This window comes from Choloepus didactylus, chromosome 1 (assembly GCF_015220235.1).
Source record: "Choloepus didactylus isolate mChoDid1 chromosome 1, mChoDid1.pri, whole genome shotgun sequence".
Taxonomy (NCBI): domain Eukaryota; kingdom Metazoa; phylum Chordata; class Mammalia; order Pilosa; family Megalonychidae; genus Choloepus; species Choloepus didactylus.
The window spans coordinates 153,514,472-153,532,296 of record NC_051307.1 but is presented as its reverse complement, the minus strand read 5'-3'; the positions used below and the strand labels follow the sequence as shown (position 1 = coordinate 153,532,296).

Below are 17,825 nucleotides of genomic sequence, written 5' to 3'. Positions count from 1 at the left end.
TCTGGAACAAGACAAGAATACCCAACATCACCACTGTTAACCAACATGGTACTAGAAATACTAGCTAGAGCAGTCAGACAAGAAAAAGAAATAAAAGATATCCAAATTGTGAAGGAAGAAGTCAAATTTCCACTATTTGCAGATGACATGATCCTATATTTAGAAAGCGTTGAAAAATCGACAAAAATCTTATCTTAACTGATATTCTCTTTGGGTTCTTTTCTTGTTTTCTCTATTTCCTTTAGTTCTTTGTCCGCATTTTTCTTTGGCTCTTTGAGCATATTGAGCACCATTTTAAAAAAAGTCTTTGTTTAGTATGTCCCAGGGATGGTTCTCCTCATTCACGGTTTCTAAAGCTTTAATCTTCTTTGCCTGGGCCATTGCTTCTTATTTTTTTAAATGCTTTGTAATCTTTACTGAAACCTGGACATTTTTTTTATTTTATTGTGTTATTGCTGGAATTTAGTCTCCGAGGTGTCTGTTCCTTCGGCAGTATAACCCCCCCCAAAAAAAAAGAAAGAAAGAAAGAAGGAGGGAAAAACCTTTTCAAGTCTTTGCAGATTGAACTGTGTTAGTGCTGATATCCAGAGATAATACATACAGTGAATTTAGAGAGTAGTTCAGGCCAAAGTCTAGGGGCTTCCATGATCCCTTCTGCTTATGCGCCTCTTGTTCTGAGCATACACATGTGGCCCTAGGAATTCCCCTTTACATGGATACAAATGTCCCTTCTTCCCTGGGCCCTATTTCTTCTCTGTCTGGGGCACTGCACTATATGTCCCAGAGCCAGCAATCCCTTGCCCCAGGTAGCACAACTTGACTGCTCTCCACAGCATTTTGTAGAAGAGCTCTCTGAACTTCCTTCCATCTTCAGGGCAATATCTGCGATGGTACATTCTCTCAGTATGTGCACAAGAGTAACCAGAACCAGGGACCCACAAACTGGAAGTGAGATCTGGCTCCATATCAAGCCATTGAGGGGTGGCAGAGGCCAGTCAGGGCATTAGGAGAGCCTACAGGTTTTAAGTAGCCCTTTTCTTGATTTGGCACTTTCCCTGTTACTGCAGCCCTTGTAACAGTTTTCTGGAGCTTTGAGAGAGATGTTTCTGCCAGTTCTTGTTGATTGTTCAAAGCTTCTATGGTGAGACAGAGCCCTGAAGTGTCTCACTCTGACATCCTGATTGAGGCCTTTTCCCTATTCATTTTTTTTTTTTGCCATCAATCTTTTTTTTCTTTTTTTGCTTTTTATTTTGAAATAACTTGAAATTTACAGGACAGTTGCAAAAATAATACAAACCCCATACACAGAACTCCAGTATACTCCAACCCCCTTCCATATTTGTCACTTTACCATTTCTTTCTTTCCCTCCGACCCTCCCTCCCTCCCTATCATCCATCATCTATTGCTGTCTTCTGAACATATGAGAGCAAGTTGCACACATCCTTGAACAAATAATATAATTCACATATACATTTCCTATAAATAAGAATATTCATTTATGTAATCACATTAAATGTAGTTAAGAAGTTCAAGAAATTTAACATTGATATAAAGCTTACATTGTATATTTCATTTTTTTCCTTATGTCCCAATTGTGTCCTTTTGAGCCTTTTCTCCTCTATTCTTAGATCTCATCCAGGATTATCTATGGCATTTAATTGTCATTATCTATTTTGACTGTCTCATTTTTTCAATTGTGGAAACATATACACAGCATAAATCTTCCCATTCCAACCCCTCCCAAGCATTCCATTTAGTGAGATTAATCACATTCACAATGTTGCAATGCCATCACCTTCCTACCATCCATTACTAGAAATTTCCCTTCACCCCAAACAGAAACCCTATATTCATTTCTTATTAACTCCCCATTGCCCTTTCCCCCACTTCTTGTAACCCATACTCTTCATCTCTATGATCATATTCTCTGATACTTTGTGTTTACAATGGGGCTTAAATTTAACATCCTAAATCTACAACAATCTTGTTTTCTTTGATACCAACTTAACTTCAATAGGACACATAAACTATGTCTCTATACTTTCCATTCCCCCATCTTTATGTAGTTCTTGTCAAAAATTACATATTTTACATTGAGTCCAAAAGCACTGATTTATCATTAAACTTGATGTATTTTAAATCCTGTACGAAGTAAATAGTGGAGTTACAAATCAAAAATACAGTAGTATTGGTATTTATATTTACCATGTGATCTTTACTGGAAATCTTTATTTCTTCATGTGGTTTCAGTCAGTTGTTTAGTGTCCCTTTCAGCCTGCACAACTCCCTTTAGCACTTCTTACAGGACTGATCTACTGGTGATGAAGTCCCTCAGCTTCTGATTATCCGGGCATGTTTCCACCTCCCCCTCATTTTTAACCTCCAGGTGTTTGTGAATTTTCTAAGTCTCCAATGGTTACTGACTTCTAATTGTATTCCATTGTGGTCAGAGAATGAGCTTCGAAAAATTTCAATTTTTTTTTTAATTTATTGAGGCTCGTTTTATGTTCCAGCCTATGGTCTATTCTGGAGAAAGTTCCATGATCACTAGAGAAGAATTGTGTATCCTGGTGATTTGGGATGTAATGTTCTATATATGTCTGCTAAATCCAATTCATTTATCAGATGGTTTAGGTTTTCAATTTCCTTATTGGTCTTCTGTCTGGTTGATCTATCTATAGGAGAGAGTGATGTATTGAAGTCTCCCACAATTATTGTGGAAACATCCATTGCTTCCTTTAGTTTTACCAGTGTTTGTCTCACGTATTTTGTGGCACCATGATTGGATGCATAAACATTTATGATTGTTATTTCTTCTTGTTGAATTGCCCCTTTCATTTGTATTTAGTGGCTTTCTTTGTCTCTCATAACATCCTTGCATTTAAAGCCTATTTTATCTGAGATTAATATTGCTACTCCTGCTTCCTTTTGGCTGTAGCTTGCAAGAAATATTTTTTCCATCCTTTCTCTTTCAATTTTTTGTGTCCCAGTGTCTACAATGAGTCTCCTGCATGCAACACATTGATGGTTCATATTTTTTGATCCATTCTGCCAATCTGTATCTTTTAACTGGGGAGCTTAATCCATTTACATTCAGCATTATTACTGTGAAGGCATTTCTTGAATCAGCCATCCTATCCTTTGGTTTATGTTTGTCAGGTATATTTTTTCCCCTCTATTTCTTATTGTCATTTAATGAACCAATACTGAAACTCTTTAGTACTGAACCTTTCTCTATATCTCGCTCTCCTTTCTTTGTTTCTCTGTGTGTAGGGCTCCCTTTAGTATCTGAATTAGGGCAGGAGTTTTATTAGCAAAATCTCTCAGCATTTGTTTGTCTGTGAAAAATTTAAGCTCTCCCTCAAATTTGAAGGAGAGCCTTGCTGGATAAAGTATTCTTGGTTGGAAATTTTTCTCTCTCAGAATTTTAAATATGTCATGCCACTGCCTTCTTGCCTCCACGGTGGCCACTGAGTAGTCACTACTTAGTCTTATGTTGTTTACTTTGTATGTGGTGAATTGCTTTTCTCTTGCTGCTTTCAGAACTTGCTCCTTCTCTTTAGTATTTGACAGTCTGATCAGAATATGTCTTGGAGTGGGTTTATTTGGATTTATTCTATTTGGAGTTCGCTGGGCATTTACACTTTGTGTAATTCTATTGTGTAGAAGATTTGGGAAGTTTTCTCCAACAATTTCTTTTAATACTCTCGCTAGACCTTTACCCTTCTCTTCCCCTTCTGGGACACCAAAGAATCTTATATTTGTACATTTTATTTTATCTATCATATCCCTGAGGTCCATTTCTATTTTTTTTTATTTTTTTTCCCCATTCTTTCTTTTGTTCTTTTATTTTCCATTCTGTGGTCCTCAAGGTCGCTGATTCATTGTTCAACTTCCTCTAGTCTTGTACTAGGAATATCCAGAATCTTTTTAATTTGGTCAACAGTTTCTTTTATTTCCATAAGATCATCTATTTTTTTTTTATTTATTTTTGCAATTTCTTCTTTATGCTCTTCTAGAGTCTTCTTCATGTCCTTTATATCCTGTGCCATGCTCTCACTGTTTGTCTTTAGTTCTTTGATTAATTGCTGCAAGTACTGTGTCTCCTCTGATCTTTTGATTTGGGTGTTTGGGTTTGGGTTATCCGTATCATCTGGTTTTTTCATATGCTTTAAAATTTTTCTGTTGTTTTTGGCCTCTTGGGATTTGCTTTACTTGATCAGGTTCTTTTAGGATATGTAGGACTACTCACAGACTTATCTCTAATTTGTCAGATCCACAGCTTGTTAGCATATACTTTCTCTAACTAACCAGCAGATGGTGTCCGCAAGTCACCTATTCCCCTTAAGTCAGTTCTTCCCAGCTTTGTCTTTGTGGTGTGTGCGGGTCTGATTCTTGTGGGGTACAACTGGTGCACCAAGTTTGGGTGTGTTGTTGGTGCTGTCCGCCCTGAATGTGGGGCATGTCTAAGCGGTTAGAGAGGCAGGGCAGCTTTAATAATCAAACCTCCTAGGTGTTCCTAGAGATTTAAAGCTGTTGCAAGAGTCTAAACCTTCATTTCAGTCTTGCCACAGATTGTCTCTGCCCCTGACCCACAAGTCCTTGGTATTGGTGCATGGTCCCTGGGATTTCTGAGTGGGTCCCTCTTCCAAGCCATGCCTTCTAAAGCCTCTGCTGAGGGAATGCTGTGCTACGTTACAAGTGCGTGCCATCCCTCAAGGGAAGTTCTGGGCCACCAGGCTGTGTAGGGCCTTCCCAGCCTGCTGTAAGGATGGCTGAACGGGCCGTGTTAATTTCTCCCTTTTTGCACAGCTCTGCCTTCCCAGCTCCGGGACAATTAGCTGTGGGTGCACGAAAGGCTACTGTCCACGCCCGGTAGTGTGGGTGTGTGCGTGTATTGCTGTAAACACTTCCTATCACAATGGGTTTTTTGGCACGGCTCTGGGCTGTGGCTCCAGCTCCGGGCAGGAGCATTCCCAGGCTGCCAGGAAGATGGCTACAAGGGGCGTGGTTATTTTCCCCTTTTGGCCCACCTCTGCCTTCCTCACTCTGAGACAATTAGCAGTGGGTATGCGAAAAGCTATCTTCCACACCGGATATTGAGGTGTTCACACAGCCTGTTCTCACTGCCAGCCACATTTGGGTTTTTTAAAAAAGAACTTGTCCACCTCCAAACGCCAATCCATAGTTTTCCCATATCGCAGCGTGGCTGCCGGACATTCAGCAGGCTTACTCACTCGTTTCAGAACACAGACTCCCGGTTTCACCAAGTGCATGGTCCCTGTGGATTCAGCAGACCTTGTCCAGCTGGTGCTTCACTGGAACTGGTGTTCTGGGTCACTTTCTGGCTTCTCTCTAGTATTTTTCACATAGGTGTTTTTTTGTCCTGTTTCTCCTAGCTGCCATCTTAGGTTCTCCCCCTATTCATTTTTAAAATGCATCTTCTCATGAGAATAAGTTGTTTATTTTGATGAAATGTATTTTCCCAATTCTTTTCTTCGATTGTTAGTGATTTCTGGGTAACTCCCAAAGAGATTTTCCTCTATGTTTACTTCAAAAAATTTTAATTTTAGCTTTCACATTTAGGCCCATGGTACATTTTGAATTAAGTCTTGTGTATGGTGTGATGTATGGTTCAAGATTCTTTTTTTACCCCACATTTATAACCAACTGTTACAGCACTATTTGTTGAAAAGCTTCTCTTTTCCCCATTGAATTACGCTGGAGCCATAATTGAAAATAAATTAACTGCACAAGTACAGATCTATGTCTGCATTCTATTCTATTCCACTGATCCACCTGTCTGCTTTGATTAATGCAGTTTAATGGAAGACAGGCATTGTAAGTCCTCCAATATTGTTCTTCTTTTTCAGGACTGTTTTGACAGTTTCTGGTTCTTTGGAATTTTATTAAAGTTTAATATCAGACTTCCAATATCTACACAAAAATTTGTTGGGATTTCAATTGGGATTATATTGAAGAATTTACATCTTAATAATAGATTTGCACCACAAACATGGTATATCTGTCCATTTGTTTAGGTTTTCTTTAATTTCTCTCAGTAATGTTTATGGTTTTAATGTAGAGGTCTTGCACATGCTGTTCAATTTATACCTATGAATTTTTATTTTTTAATGCTATTTTAAGTGGAATTTAAAAAATTTGTATTTTCTATTGTTTGTTGCTAGTATATGGCAATAACGATTTTTGTATATTGATTTTATATTTGTGACCGTGTAAAATTACTTATTAGGTCTAGTAGCTTTTTAAAAGATTTCTTAGAATATTCTATATAGATAATGTCATTTGCAAATAATGGCACTTTTATTTTTTTTCTAATTTGCGTGTCTTTCATTTCTTTTGCTTGACTTAATGCACTGGCTAGGACTTCCAGTACAGTATTAGAGAGTAGTGATTAGAATAGACATTCTTGTACGATTCTTGATTTTACAGGGAAAATGTTCAATCTTTTACTATTAAGTATATTACTGACGTTCTTTTAGATGTCCTCTAAAACGCTGAGGAATTTTATGTCTATTCTCAGTTTGCTGAGAGTTTCTACTAAGAATGGGTGTTAAATCATGATAATGGCTACTGATTCAAACTCCAACCATAGATAGACTGAGACCAGACACCAGAGAATCTGAGAGCAGCCAGCCCAGCAGAGAGGAGACAGGCATAGAAAAAAAACAACACGAAAAACTCCAAAATAAAAGCGGAGGATTTTTGGAGTTCTGGTGAACATAGAAAGGGGAAGGGCCCTGAGGCGCATATGCAAATCCCGAAGAAAAGCTGATCTCTCTGCCCTGTGGACCTTTCCTTAATGGCCCTGGTTGCTTTGTCTCTTAGCATTTCAATAACCCATTAGATCTCTGAGGAAGGCCCGTTTTTTTTTTTTTTTTTTTCTTTAATCCTTTTTTCTTTTTCTAAAACAATTACTCTAAGAAGCCCAATACAGAAAGCTTCAAAGACTTGCTATTTGGGCAGGTCAAGTCAAGAGCAGAACTAGGAGAGCTCTGAGACAAAACGCAATAATCCAGTGGCTGAGAAAATTCACTAAACACCACAACTTCCCAAGAAAAGGGGGGTGTCCACTCACAGCCATCATCCTGGTGGACAGGAAACACTCCTGCCCATCGCCAGCCCCATAGCCCAGAACTGCCCCAGACAACCCAGTGTGACGGAAGTGCTTCAAATAACAGGCACACACCACAAAACTGGGCGTGGACATTAGCCTTCCCTGCAACCTCAGCTGACTGCCCCAGAGTTGGGAAGGTAGAGCAGTGTGAATTAACAAAGCCCCATTCAGCCATCATTTCAGCAGACTGGGAGCCTCCCTACACAGCCCAGCAGCCCAGAACTGCCCTGGGGGGACGGCACTCACCTGTGACATAGCACAGTCATCCCTCAACAGAGGACCCGGGGTGCACGGCCTGGAAGAGGGGCCCACTTGCAAGTCTCAGGAGCCATACGCCAATACCAAGGACTTGTGGGTCAGTGGCAGAGACAAACTGTGGCAGGTCTGAACTGAAGGATTAGACTATTGCAGCAGCTTTAAAACTCTAGGATCACCAGGGAGATTTGATTGTTAGAGCCACCCCCCCCCCTGACTGCCCAGAAACACGCCCCATATACAGGGCAGGCAACACCAACTACACACGCAAGCTTGGTACACCAATTGGACCCCACAAGACTCACTCCCCCACTCACCAAAAAGGCTAAGTAGGGGAGAACTGGCTTGTGGAGAACAGGTGGCTCGTGGACGCCACCTGCTGGTTACTTAGAGAAAGTGTACTCCACAAAGCTGTAGATCTGATAAATTAGAGATAAGGACTTCAATTGGTCTACAAATCCTAAAAGAACCCTATCAAGTTCAGCAAATTCCAAGAGGCCAAAAACAACAGAAAATTATAAAGCATATGAAAAAACCAGACGATATGGATAACCCAAGCCCAAGCACCCAAATCAAAAGACCAGAAGAGACACAGCACCTAGAGCAGCTACTCAAAGAACTAAAGATGAACAATGAGACCATAGTACGGGAGATAAAGGAAATCAAGAAGACCCTAGAAGAGCATAAAGAAGACATTGCAAGACTAAATAAAAAAATGGATTATCTTATGGAAATTAAAGAAATTGTTGACCAAATTAAAAAGATTCTGGACACTCATAGTACAAGACTAGAGGAAGTTGAACAACGAATCAGTGACCTGGAAGATGACAGAATGGAAAATGAAAGCATAAAAGAAAGAATGGGGAAAAAAATTGAAAAAATCGAAATGGACCTCAGGGATATGACAGATAATATGAAACGAACAAATATAAGACTCATTGGTGTCCCAGAAGGGGAAGAAAAGGGTAAAGGTCTAGGAAGAGTATTCAAAGAAATTGTTGGGGAAAACTTCCCAAATCTTCTAAACAACATAAATACACAAATCATAAATGCTCAGCGAACTCCAAATAGAATAAATCCAAATAAACCCACTCCGAGACATATACTGATCACACTGTCAAACACAGAAGAGAAGGAGCAAGTTCTGAAAGCAGCAAGAGAAAAGCAATTCACCATATACAAAGGAAACAGCATAAGACTAAGTAGTGACTACTCAGCAGCCACCATGGAGGTGAGAAGGCAGTGGCACGATATATTTAAAATTCTGAGTTAGAAAAATTTCCAGCCAAGAATACTTTATCCAGCAAAGCTCTCCTTCAAATTTGAGGGAGAGCTTAAATTTTTCACAGACAAACAAATGCTGAGAGAATTTGCTAACAAGAGACCTGCCCTACTGGAGATACTCAAGGGAGCCCTACAGACAGAGAAACAAAGAAAGGACAGAGAGACTTGGAGAAAGGTTCAGTACTAAAGAGATTCAGTATGGGTACAATAAAGGAAATTAATAGACAGAGGGGAAAAATATGACAAACATAAACCAAAGGATAAGATGGCCGATTCAAGAAATGCCTTCACGGTTATAACGTTGAATGTAAATGGATTAAACTTCCCAATTAAAAGATATAGATTCGCAGAATGGAATAAAAAAAATGAACCATCAATATGTTGCATACAAGAGACTCATCTTAGACACAGGGACACAAAGAAACGGAAAGTGAAAGGATGGAAAAAAATATTTCATGCAAGCTACAGCCAAAAGAAAGCAGGTGTAGCAATATTAATCTCAGATAAAATAGACTTCAAATGCAGGGATGTTTTGAGAGACAAAGAAGGCCACTACGTACTAATAAAAGGGGCAATTCAGCAAGAAGAAATAACAATCGTAAATGTCTATGCACCCAATCACGGTGCCACAAAATACATGAGAGAAACACTGGCAAAACTAAAGGAAGCAATTGATGTTTCCACAATAATTGTGGGAGACTTCAACACATCACTCTCTCCTATAGATAGATCAACCAGACAGAAGACCAATAAGGAAATTGAAAACCTAAACAATCTGATAAATGAATTAGATTTAACAGACATATACAGGACATTACACCCCAAATCACCAGGATACACATACTTTTCTAGTGCTCATGGAACTTTCTCCAGAATAGATCATATGCTGGGACATAAAACAAGCCTCAATAAATTTAAAAAGATTGAAATTATTCAAAGCACATTCTCTGACCACAATGGAATACAATTAGAAGTCAATAACCATCAGAGACTTAGAAAATTCACAAATACCTGGAGGTTAAACAACACACTCCTAAACAATCAGTGGGTTAAAGAAGAAATAGCAAGAGAAATTGCTAAATATATAGAGACGAATGAAAATGAGAACACAACATACCAAAACCTATGGGATGCAGCAAAAGCAGTGCTAAGGGGGAAATTTATAGCACTAAACGCATATATTAAAAAGGAAGAAAGAGCCAAAATCAAAGAACTAATGGATCAACTGAAGAAGCTAGAAAATGAACAGAAAACCAATCCTAAACCAAGTACAAGAAAAGAAATAACAAGGATTAAAGCAGAAATAAATGACATAGAGAACAAAAAAACAATAGAGAGGATAAATATCACCAAAAGTTGGTTCTTTGAGAAGATCAACAAGATTGACAAGCCCCTAGCTAGACTGACAAAATCAAAAAGAGAGAAGACCCATATAAACAAAATAATGAATGAAAAAGGTGACATAACTGCAGATCCTGAAGAAATTAAAAAAATTGTAAGAGGATACTATGAACAACTGTATGGCAACAAACTGGATCATGTAGAGGAAATGGACAATTTCCTGGAAACATATGAACAACCTAGACTGACCAGAGAAGAAATAGAAGACCTCAACCAACCCATCACAAGCAAAGAGATCCAATCAGTCATCAAAAAGCTTCCCACAAATAAATGCCCAGGGCCAGATGGCTTCACAGGGGAATTCTACCAAACTTTCCAGAAAGAACTGACACCAATCTTACTCAAACTCTTTCAAAACATTGAAGAAAATGGAATACTACCTAACTCATTTTATGAAGCTAACATCAATCTAATACCAAAACCAGGCAAAGATGTTACAAAAAAGGAAAACTACCGGCCAATCTCCCTAATGAATATAGATGCAAAAATCCTCAACAAAATACTTGCAAATCGAATCCAAAGACACATTAAAAAAATCATACACCATGACCAAGTGGGGTTTATTCCAGGCATGCAAGGATGGTTCAACATAAGAAAATCAATCAATGTACTACAACACATTAACAAGTCAAAAGGGAAAAATCAATTGATCATCTCAATAGATGCTGAAAAAGCATTTGACAAAATCCAACATCCCTTTTTGATAAAAACACTTCAAAAGGTAGGAATTGAAGGAAACTTCCTCAACATGATAAAGAGCATATATGAAAAACCCACAGCCAGCATAGTACTCAATGGAGAGAGACTGAAAGCCTTCCCTCTAAGATCAGGAACAAGACAAGGATGCCCGCTGTCACCACTGTTATTCAACATGGTGCTGGAAGTGCTAGCCAGGGCAATCCGGCAAGACAAAGAAATAAAAGGCATCCAAATTGGAAAAGAAGAAGTAAAACTGTCATTGTTTGCAGATGATATGATCTTATATCTAGAAAACCCTGAGAAATCGACGATACAGCTACTAGAGCTAATAAACAAATTTAGCAAAGTAGCGGGATACAAGGTTAATGCACATAAGTCAGTAATGTTTCTATATGCTAGAAATGAACAAACTGAAGAGACACTCAAGAAAAAGATACCATTTTCAATAGCAACTAAAAAAATCAAGTACCTAGGAATAAACTTAACCAAAGATGTAAAAGACCTATACAAAGAAAACTACATACCTCTACTAAAAGAAATAGAAGGGGACCTTAAAAGATGGAAAAATATTCCATGTTCATGGATAGGAAGACTAAATGTCATTAAGATGCCAATTCTACCCAAACTCATCTACAGATTCAATGCAATCCCAATCAAAATTCCAACAACCTACTTTGCAGACTTGGAAAAGCTAGTTATCAAACTTATTTGGAAAGGGAAGATGCCTCGAATTGCTAAAGACACTCTAAAAAAGAAAAACGAAGTGGGAGGACTTACACTCCCTGACTTTGAAGCTTATTATAAAGCCACAGTTGCCAAAACAGCATGGTCCTGGCACAAAGATAGACATATAGATCAATGGAATCGAATTGAGAATTCGGAGATAGACCCTCAGATCTATGGCCGACTGATCTTTGATAAGGCCCCCAAAGTCACTGAACTGAGTCATAATGGTCTTTTCAACAAATGGGGCTGGGAGAGTTGGATATCCATATCCAAAAGAATGAAAGAGGACCCCTACCTCACCCCCTACACAAAAATTAACTCAAAATGGACCAAAGATCTCAATATAAAAGAAAGTACTATAAAACTCCTAGAAGATAATGTAGGAAAACATCTTCAAGACCTTGTATTAGGCGGCCACTTCCTAGACTTTACACCCAAAGCACAAGCAACAAAAGAGAAAATAGATAAATGGGAACTCCTCAAGCTTACAAGTTTCTGCACCTCAAAGGAATTTCTCAAAAAGGTAAAGAGGCAGCCAACTCAATGGGAAAAAATTTTTGGAAACCATGTATGTGACAAAAGACTGATATCTTGCATATATAAAGAAATCCTACAACTCAATGACAATAGTACAGTCGGCCCAATTATAAAATGGGCAAAAGATATGAAAAGACAGTTCTCTGAAGAGGAAATACAAATGGCCAAGAAACACATGAAAAAATGTTCAGCTTCACTAGCTATTAGAGAGATGCAAATTAAGACCACAATGAGATACCATTTAACACCGGTTAGAATGGCTGCCATTAAACAAACAGGAAACTACAAATGCTGGAGGGGATGTGGAGAAATTGGAACTCTTATTCACTGTTTGTGGGACTGTATAATGGTTCAGCCACTCTGGAAGTCAGTCTGGCAGTTCCTTAGAAAACTAGATATAGAGTTACCATTCGATCCAGCGATTGCACTTCTCGGTATATACCCGGAAGATCGGAAAGCAGTGACACGAACAGATATCTGCACGCCAATGTTCATAGCAGCATTATTCACAATTGCCAAAAGATGGAAACAACCCAAATGTCCTTCAGCAGATGAGTGGATAAATAAAATGTGGTATATACACACGATGGAATACTACGCGGCAGTAAGAAGGAACGATCTCGTGAAACATATGACAACATGGATGAACCTTGAAGACATAATGCTAAGCGAAATAAGCCAGGCACAAAAAGAGAAATATTATATGCTACCACTAATGTGAACTTTGAAAAATATAAAACAAATGGCTTATAATGTAGAATGTAGGGGAACTAGCAATAGAGAGCAATTAAGGAAGGGGGAACAATAATCCAAGAAGAACAGATAAGCCATTTAACGTTCTGGGGATGCCCAGGAATGACTATGGTCTGTTAATTTCTGATGGATATAGTAGGACCAAGTTCACAGAAATGTTGCTATATTAGGTAACTTTCTTGGGGTAAAGTAGGAACATGTTGGAAGTTAAGCAGTTATCTTAGGTTAGTTGTCTTTTTCTTACTCCCTTGTTATGGTCTCTTTAAAAAAAAAAAAAAATCATGATAATGTGGTAAAGTACACTGAAAACCAACCTTGTATTTCTAAAATAAATTCCATTTGGTGATGACATTGCTGGATTCTATCTGGTATTATTTTGTTGGGATCTGTTGCATCTACTTTTAGAAGGGATATTGGTCAGTAATTTCCTTCTTGTAATGTCATTGTGTAGTGGGTATCTAGATTATGCTGGCCTAATAAAATGAATGAGAAAGTGATTCCTCCTCTTCTATTTTCAGATAGTTTACATAAGATTTGCATTAGTTCTTCCTTAAATGTTTGACAGAATTCACAAGTGGAGACATCTGGGTTCAGAATTTTCTCTAGGGAAGGGTTTTTAATTATGAATTAAATTTCTTCAAAAGATATACACTATTCAGATTTTACATTTCTCTTCTCTCAGTCTTGTTAAATTGTGTCTTTAGAGAAATATGTTCAATTCATCTAGGTTGTTGAATTTATAGATAAAGTTGTTCAGAGTACTCTTTAACTATTCTTTTAATATCTGTAGGATCTGGAGAAAGTTGCCTCTTTCATTTCTAACATTGATAACTTATGTGTTCCCTATCTCCCTCACTTTTTTTTCCCCTTGCCTTGATCAGTCTAGCTAGGATTTATCAACTTTAGTAACATTTTCAACAAACCAACTTTTGGTGTCATTAATTTTATTTGTATTGTTTGTTCATTTTCCAAGGATTTCTGCTCCTATCTTTGTTATTTCCTTCATTTTGCTTAGTGTGTGCTTACCTGCTCTTCTCTGCTTAGCTTCCTAAGGTGGAAGCTTAGATAATTTATTCTAAACCTTTTGCTCATTTAGTATGAGCCCTTAGAACTATAAGTTTCCCTTTGGTTGCATTACAAAGATTTTAATGTATTGTGTTTTACATTATGATTTAGATCAAAATATTTTCTCATTTTCCTTTAATTTCTTTTATCCATGGGTTTTTAGAAGTATGCTATTTAATATTAAAATATTTGAGAATTTTCTAGATATCTGTTACTGATTTCTAATTCATATAGAGTATTCTTGCATAATTTCAATTCTTTTAAATTTATGGAGACATGTTTTATGGCTCAGCAAACTTATTCACTTAAAAATAATGTGTATTCTGCAGTTGTTGGGTGTAATGTTCCATAAATATCAATGAGGTTGAATAGGCTTATAGTGATATTCAATTCTTCTATGTCCTTACTGATTTTGTTTTCTTGTTCTACCAGTTCCTCAGAGAGAATTGTGAAATTTCCAATTATAATTGTAGATTTGTCTATTTCTCCCTCCAATCTTTAAAAAAAACTCTTGTGGTAACATACATGCCAAATAAAACTTCCCATTTTAACCATTTTCATGTGTATATTTCAGTGATATTAATTACCATTACAATATTGTGTTACCATCACCACCATCCATTACCAAAACTTTTTCATCACCCCAACAGAAACTCTGTACCCATTAAGCAGTAACCCTTTTCACTCTGTGACTGACCCCTCTCACCCCCCAGATCCCTGATAACCTCTAATCAACTTTCTGTCTCTGTGAATTTGCATATTCTAGGTATTTTATATAAGTAGAATCATACAACGTTTGTCCTTTTGGGTCTGGCTCGCCCTTCAATTTTTTTTTTTTTTTTTTTTTTACTTCTTTTTATTCCATAGATTCAATTCACTAACTTCAGCAGATTTGCCCGTCAAATATTTAAGATTTATCACTCCCTCCCAGTTCTTAATGTGCCCATTCTGACATGAGCTATTATCACCTAACTGAAGTAGCACTTCCCAGCTTCCCTGCTGCAATTCACCTTCCATATTAAGTGGGATATAATGTCCTGCTTCAACATAACTCAACTCTCCTTGAAAGCCTCTCGTGGTGAACCTACACTGAGTCCCTTAGGTCTGTAAGAGAAAAAGCAAACATAACCAAAGACACCACAAAACCACCACTTACTTAACTGATCTCATCCGTGACTCAATACTTCCTCACAAGAATGCCAAAATCATTCATTATTATGCTCCTTTCCTACTATAGTTTTCATGAGAAGCCCCTCCTCTTATCTTTTTTTCTTAAATAATCACTTCAACACTTACTATCTTCATGAAACTGACCTTTTAATTTTATTTCCCTGTTTTAAAGTTTTTTCCAACAGGAATGCAATAACTATTTTATACTTCCATAATTTGCTTACTTTGCTTATTACTCACTCCAAAAACACATGCTGGGTTTCTTTTCTATTAATTGCAATTAATGAACTAAGTTCAAATCTTAGAATAATTTTTAAATGTTTCTTTCCCTCTGTTCCCTCCAGATACCCACCACCACTACCTTCTACCAACTGGTAAGTAGGCTCTTACTGACTTTTACCTGCAGGATGTCTTCTGTGTCCATCCTCTCCGGTCTAGTACCAACATCACAGGAATAATTCAGGTCCTTATTACCACCTGCTTGATTTACTGCCACAATTCCCTGAGCAATGACTATCCAGCCTTAACTCCTGCCATCCATCCTACATCCTGCCTCACATCTTTGACATTCATCCTTGCTCCCTCCTTCCCAACAAAGATATCATCGATGTCCACAAGGATGTATCTGTCCAAAGACAGTGTCAGCCTCTTCCCTGACAAGAAGGAGATGGCATCCATGAAGATGAGCTCATGCAGCCAAAAGTTTAAGTTGTTGCCAAAAAGAACTCGCTGAATTCCATCATGAAGTCCCAGATCCAGAATCACTGTCGCATAGAGAATTTTGCTGGATAAGGATGAAAGCGACTTTTCTGTCTGTAATTCAGTTAGAAGCACAGGCTGGTAGGTTGAATGATTATCTCTCCCTTCAATTTTGAGTTTTTTCTTTATGTTTTTTTGAAGCTCCATTATTAGATACACAAACATTTAGGAGTATTATGTCTTCTTTGTGAAATAACTTGACTCTTTTATTATTATGAAATACCCTTCCTCATTTTTGGTAACACTCCTTGTCCTGAAGTCTACTTTGTCACATATTAATAAATTCAATCTAGTTCTCTTATAATTAGCATACCTACACGTTTTGAAGCATATAATGAAGAATCAAGTTGTTAAATCTCATGAACAAATCATAGAAGGTGATTAAAACCTACTGTTTACAAAGTTATGTGAAATAACTTTTGATGAAGAATATATGTGTATATATAATTATTTCATGCACTGACCTCATCAATAAACGGTATTAATACCACAGCTTCCCATTCCTGTTGTTTCCCATTTAGGTCTGTTTTAAAATCAGGTGGATAGTATTCTATAATTGGTGAGTCTTCACTGGTCATCAAATGCTGTGAAAATATAAAATAGTGTAATAGAAGTATAAGAACTTATATGAATATAGCTTTTGTTAATGTATTTGTAATACATCCTCTCATTTTCCTTTAACTTCTTTTATCCATGGGTTTTTAGAAGTATGCTATTAAATATTAAATATTAAATATTTTAATATTAAAATATTTGAGAATTTATACTTATAATACACAATACTTCCTCACATTTAAAGTTTCTAAGAACACAATTTTTAAATCTTAGATTTGCTGCAGCATGACTATATTTTTATCTATTTATAAGACTTCTAATTTCACTGCTGCTCATCACTTTTCCACTCCACTGACCTAGTTACATAGCAAAACCATTCTTAACTTTAACCTTTAATTTTGTCATTTCTATTTTTTATTGTCTGTTCAACTTTACAAGGTCCACCACCTAAATTCTGTTTTCCCATTCAGACTTCAATTCAGTTCATTTCACAGGCTTCAAAAGTCTTCCATTTTAAACATTAAATTAGCAATTTACCTTCATGTCCTTCAAATCAATTTATTCTATTAATAATTATAACAACTGCCATCCAAGACAATTTAAAAAGAAAAAAATCCTAAAATCAAAGAATCATTTCACCACTAGTACCAAAGAGAAACATTCCAATAAGACACATTATTACTAGAGGTTTTATAACAGAGACATACAAAGAAAGCTTAAGGACATCTTCTAGGATATGAATATGGAAGATTATGATTCAAAATTTTTAAAAAGAATTAAATAGCATATTCCCAGGGGTGGTACTCAAAATATTTACTAACCAGTATGGCATGGGCACTGAGCAATTAAAACAGATGGGCTGTAAAATACCTGCATGGTCGTACTGGTACAGAGTGGTTGAATATCAACCCTTAACGTATCTGAAAGCAGGAAAAAAGCATCAAAGAAACTTATGAAGAAAGGGAAGCCAGAGTCAGGATTAAGGATAGGCTAAGGTTCACGAAGATGCAGAGGGAAATCTGACATTGGTAGATGAGCAAAAGATGTTTGTGTGTGTATGTACTCCAATTCCTGGAACCATACCATAGAATTAGAACAGACTGATTCTCTAAAAAGCTAAATGAAATTTACCTTCAGAATCAGCTTAGTAGGCTTCATGTAATTTTGGTGACCTACCACTTCTGAAATATCTTCCTTTTGCTATATGAAATACAGTAACCAAAGAAAAGCCTTTCATTCCACAATTTGGTAAATGAAATGCTTAAAACCCAACTACACACTGAGGTAACAATTCAGTTGAGAAAAATGAGTCATTAGAACCACCCCTATTCTAACAGGTAGAAGGGTAAAATGAAAGAACAGAAATGAATCTGTAAACATTTAAAAAAAATAGATGACTTTAGATTTTGCCTGTCTCAGTTTACTTTTTGTTCTATAGATACAAATTGAAGATGTACTTCAAGGTGTGAAAAAACTAGGTTT

General features: G+C 37.1%; 1 protein-coding gene across 1 annotated transcript in view; it reads right to left on the bottom strand.

The window, feature by feature from the left end:
* XRN1 (5'-3' exoribonuclease 1) overlaps positions 1-17,825 on the bottom strand; it is a 174,036-nt gene that overhangs the window by 125,862 nt on the left and 30,349 nt on the right. Inside the window, 1 exon segment of the mRNA XM_037843455.1 lies at positions 16,253-16,372. Coding sequence (XP_037699383.1) covers positions 16,253-16,372 — 120 coding nt within the window.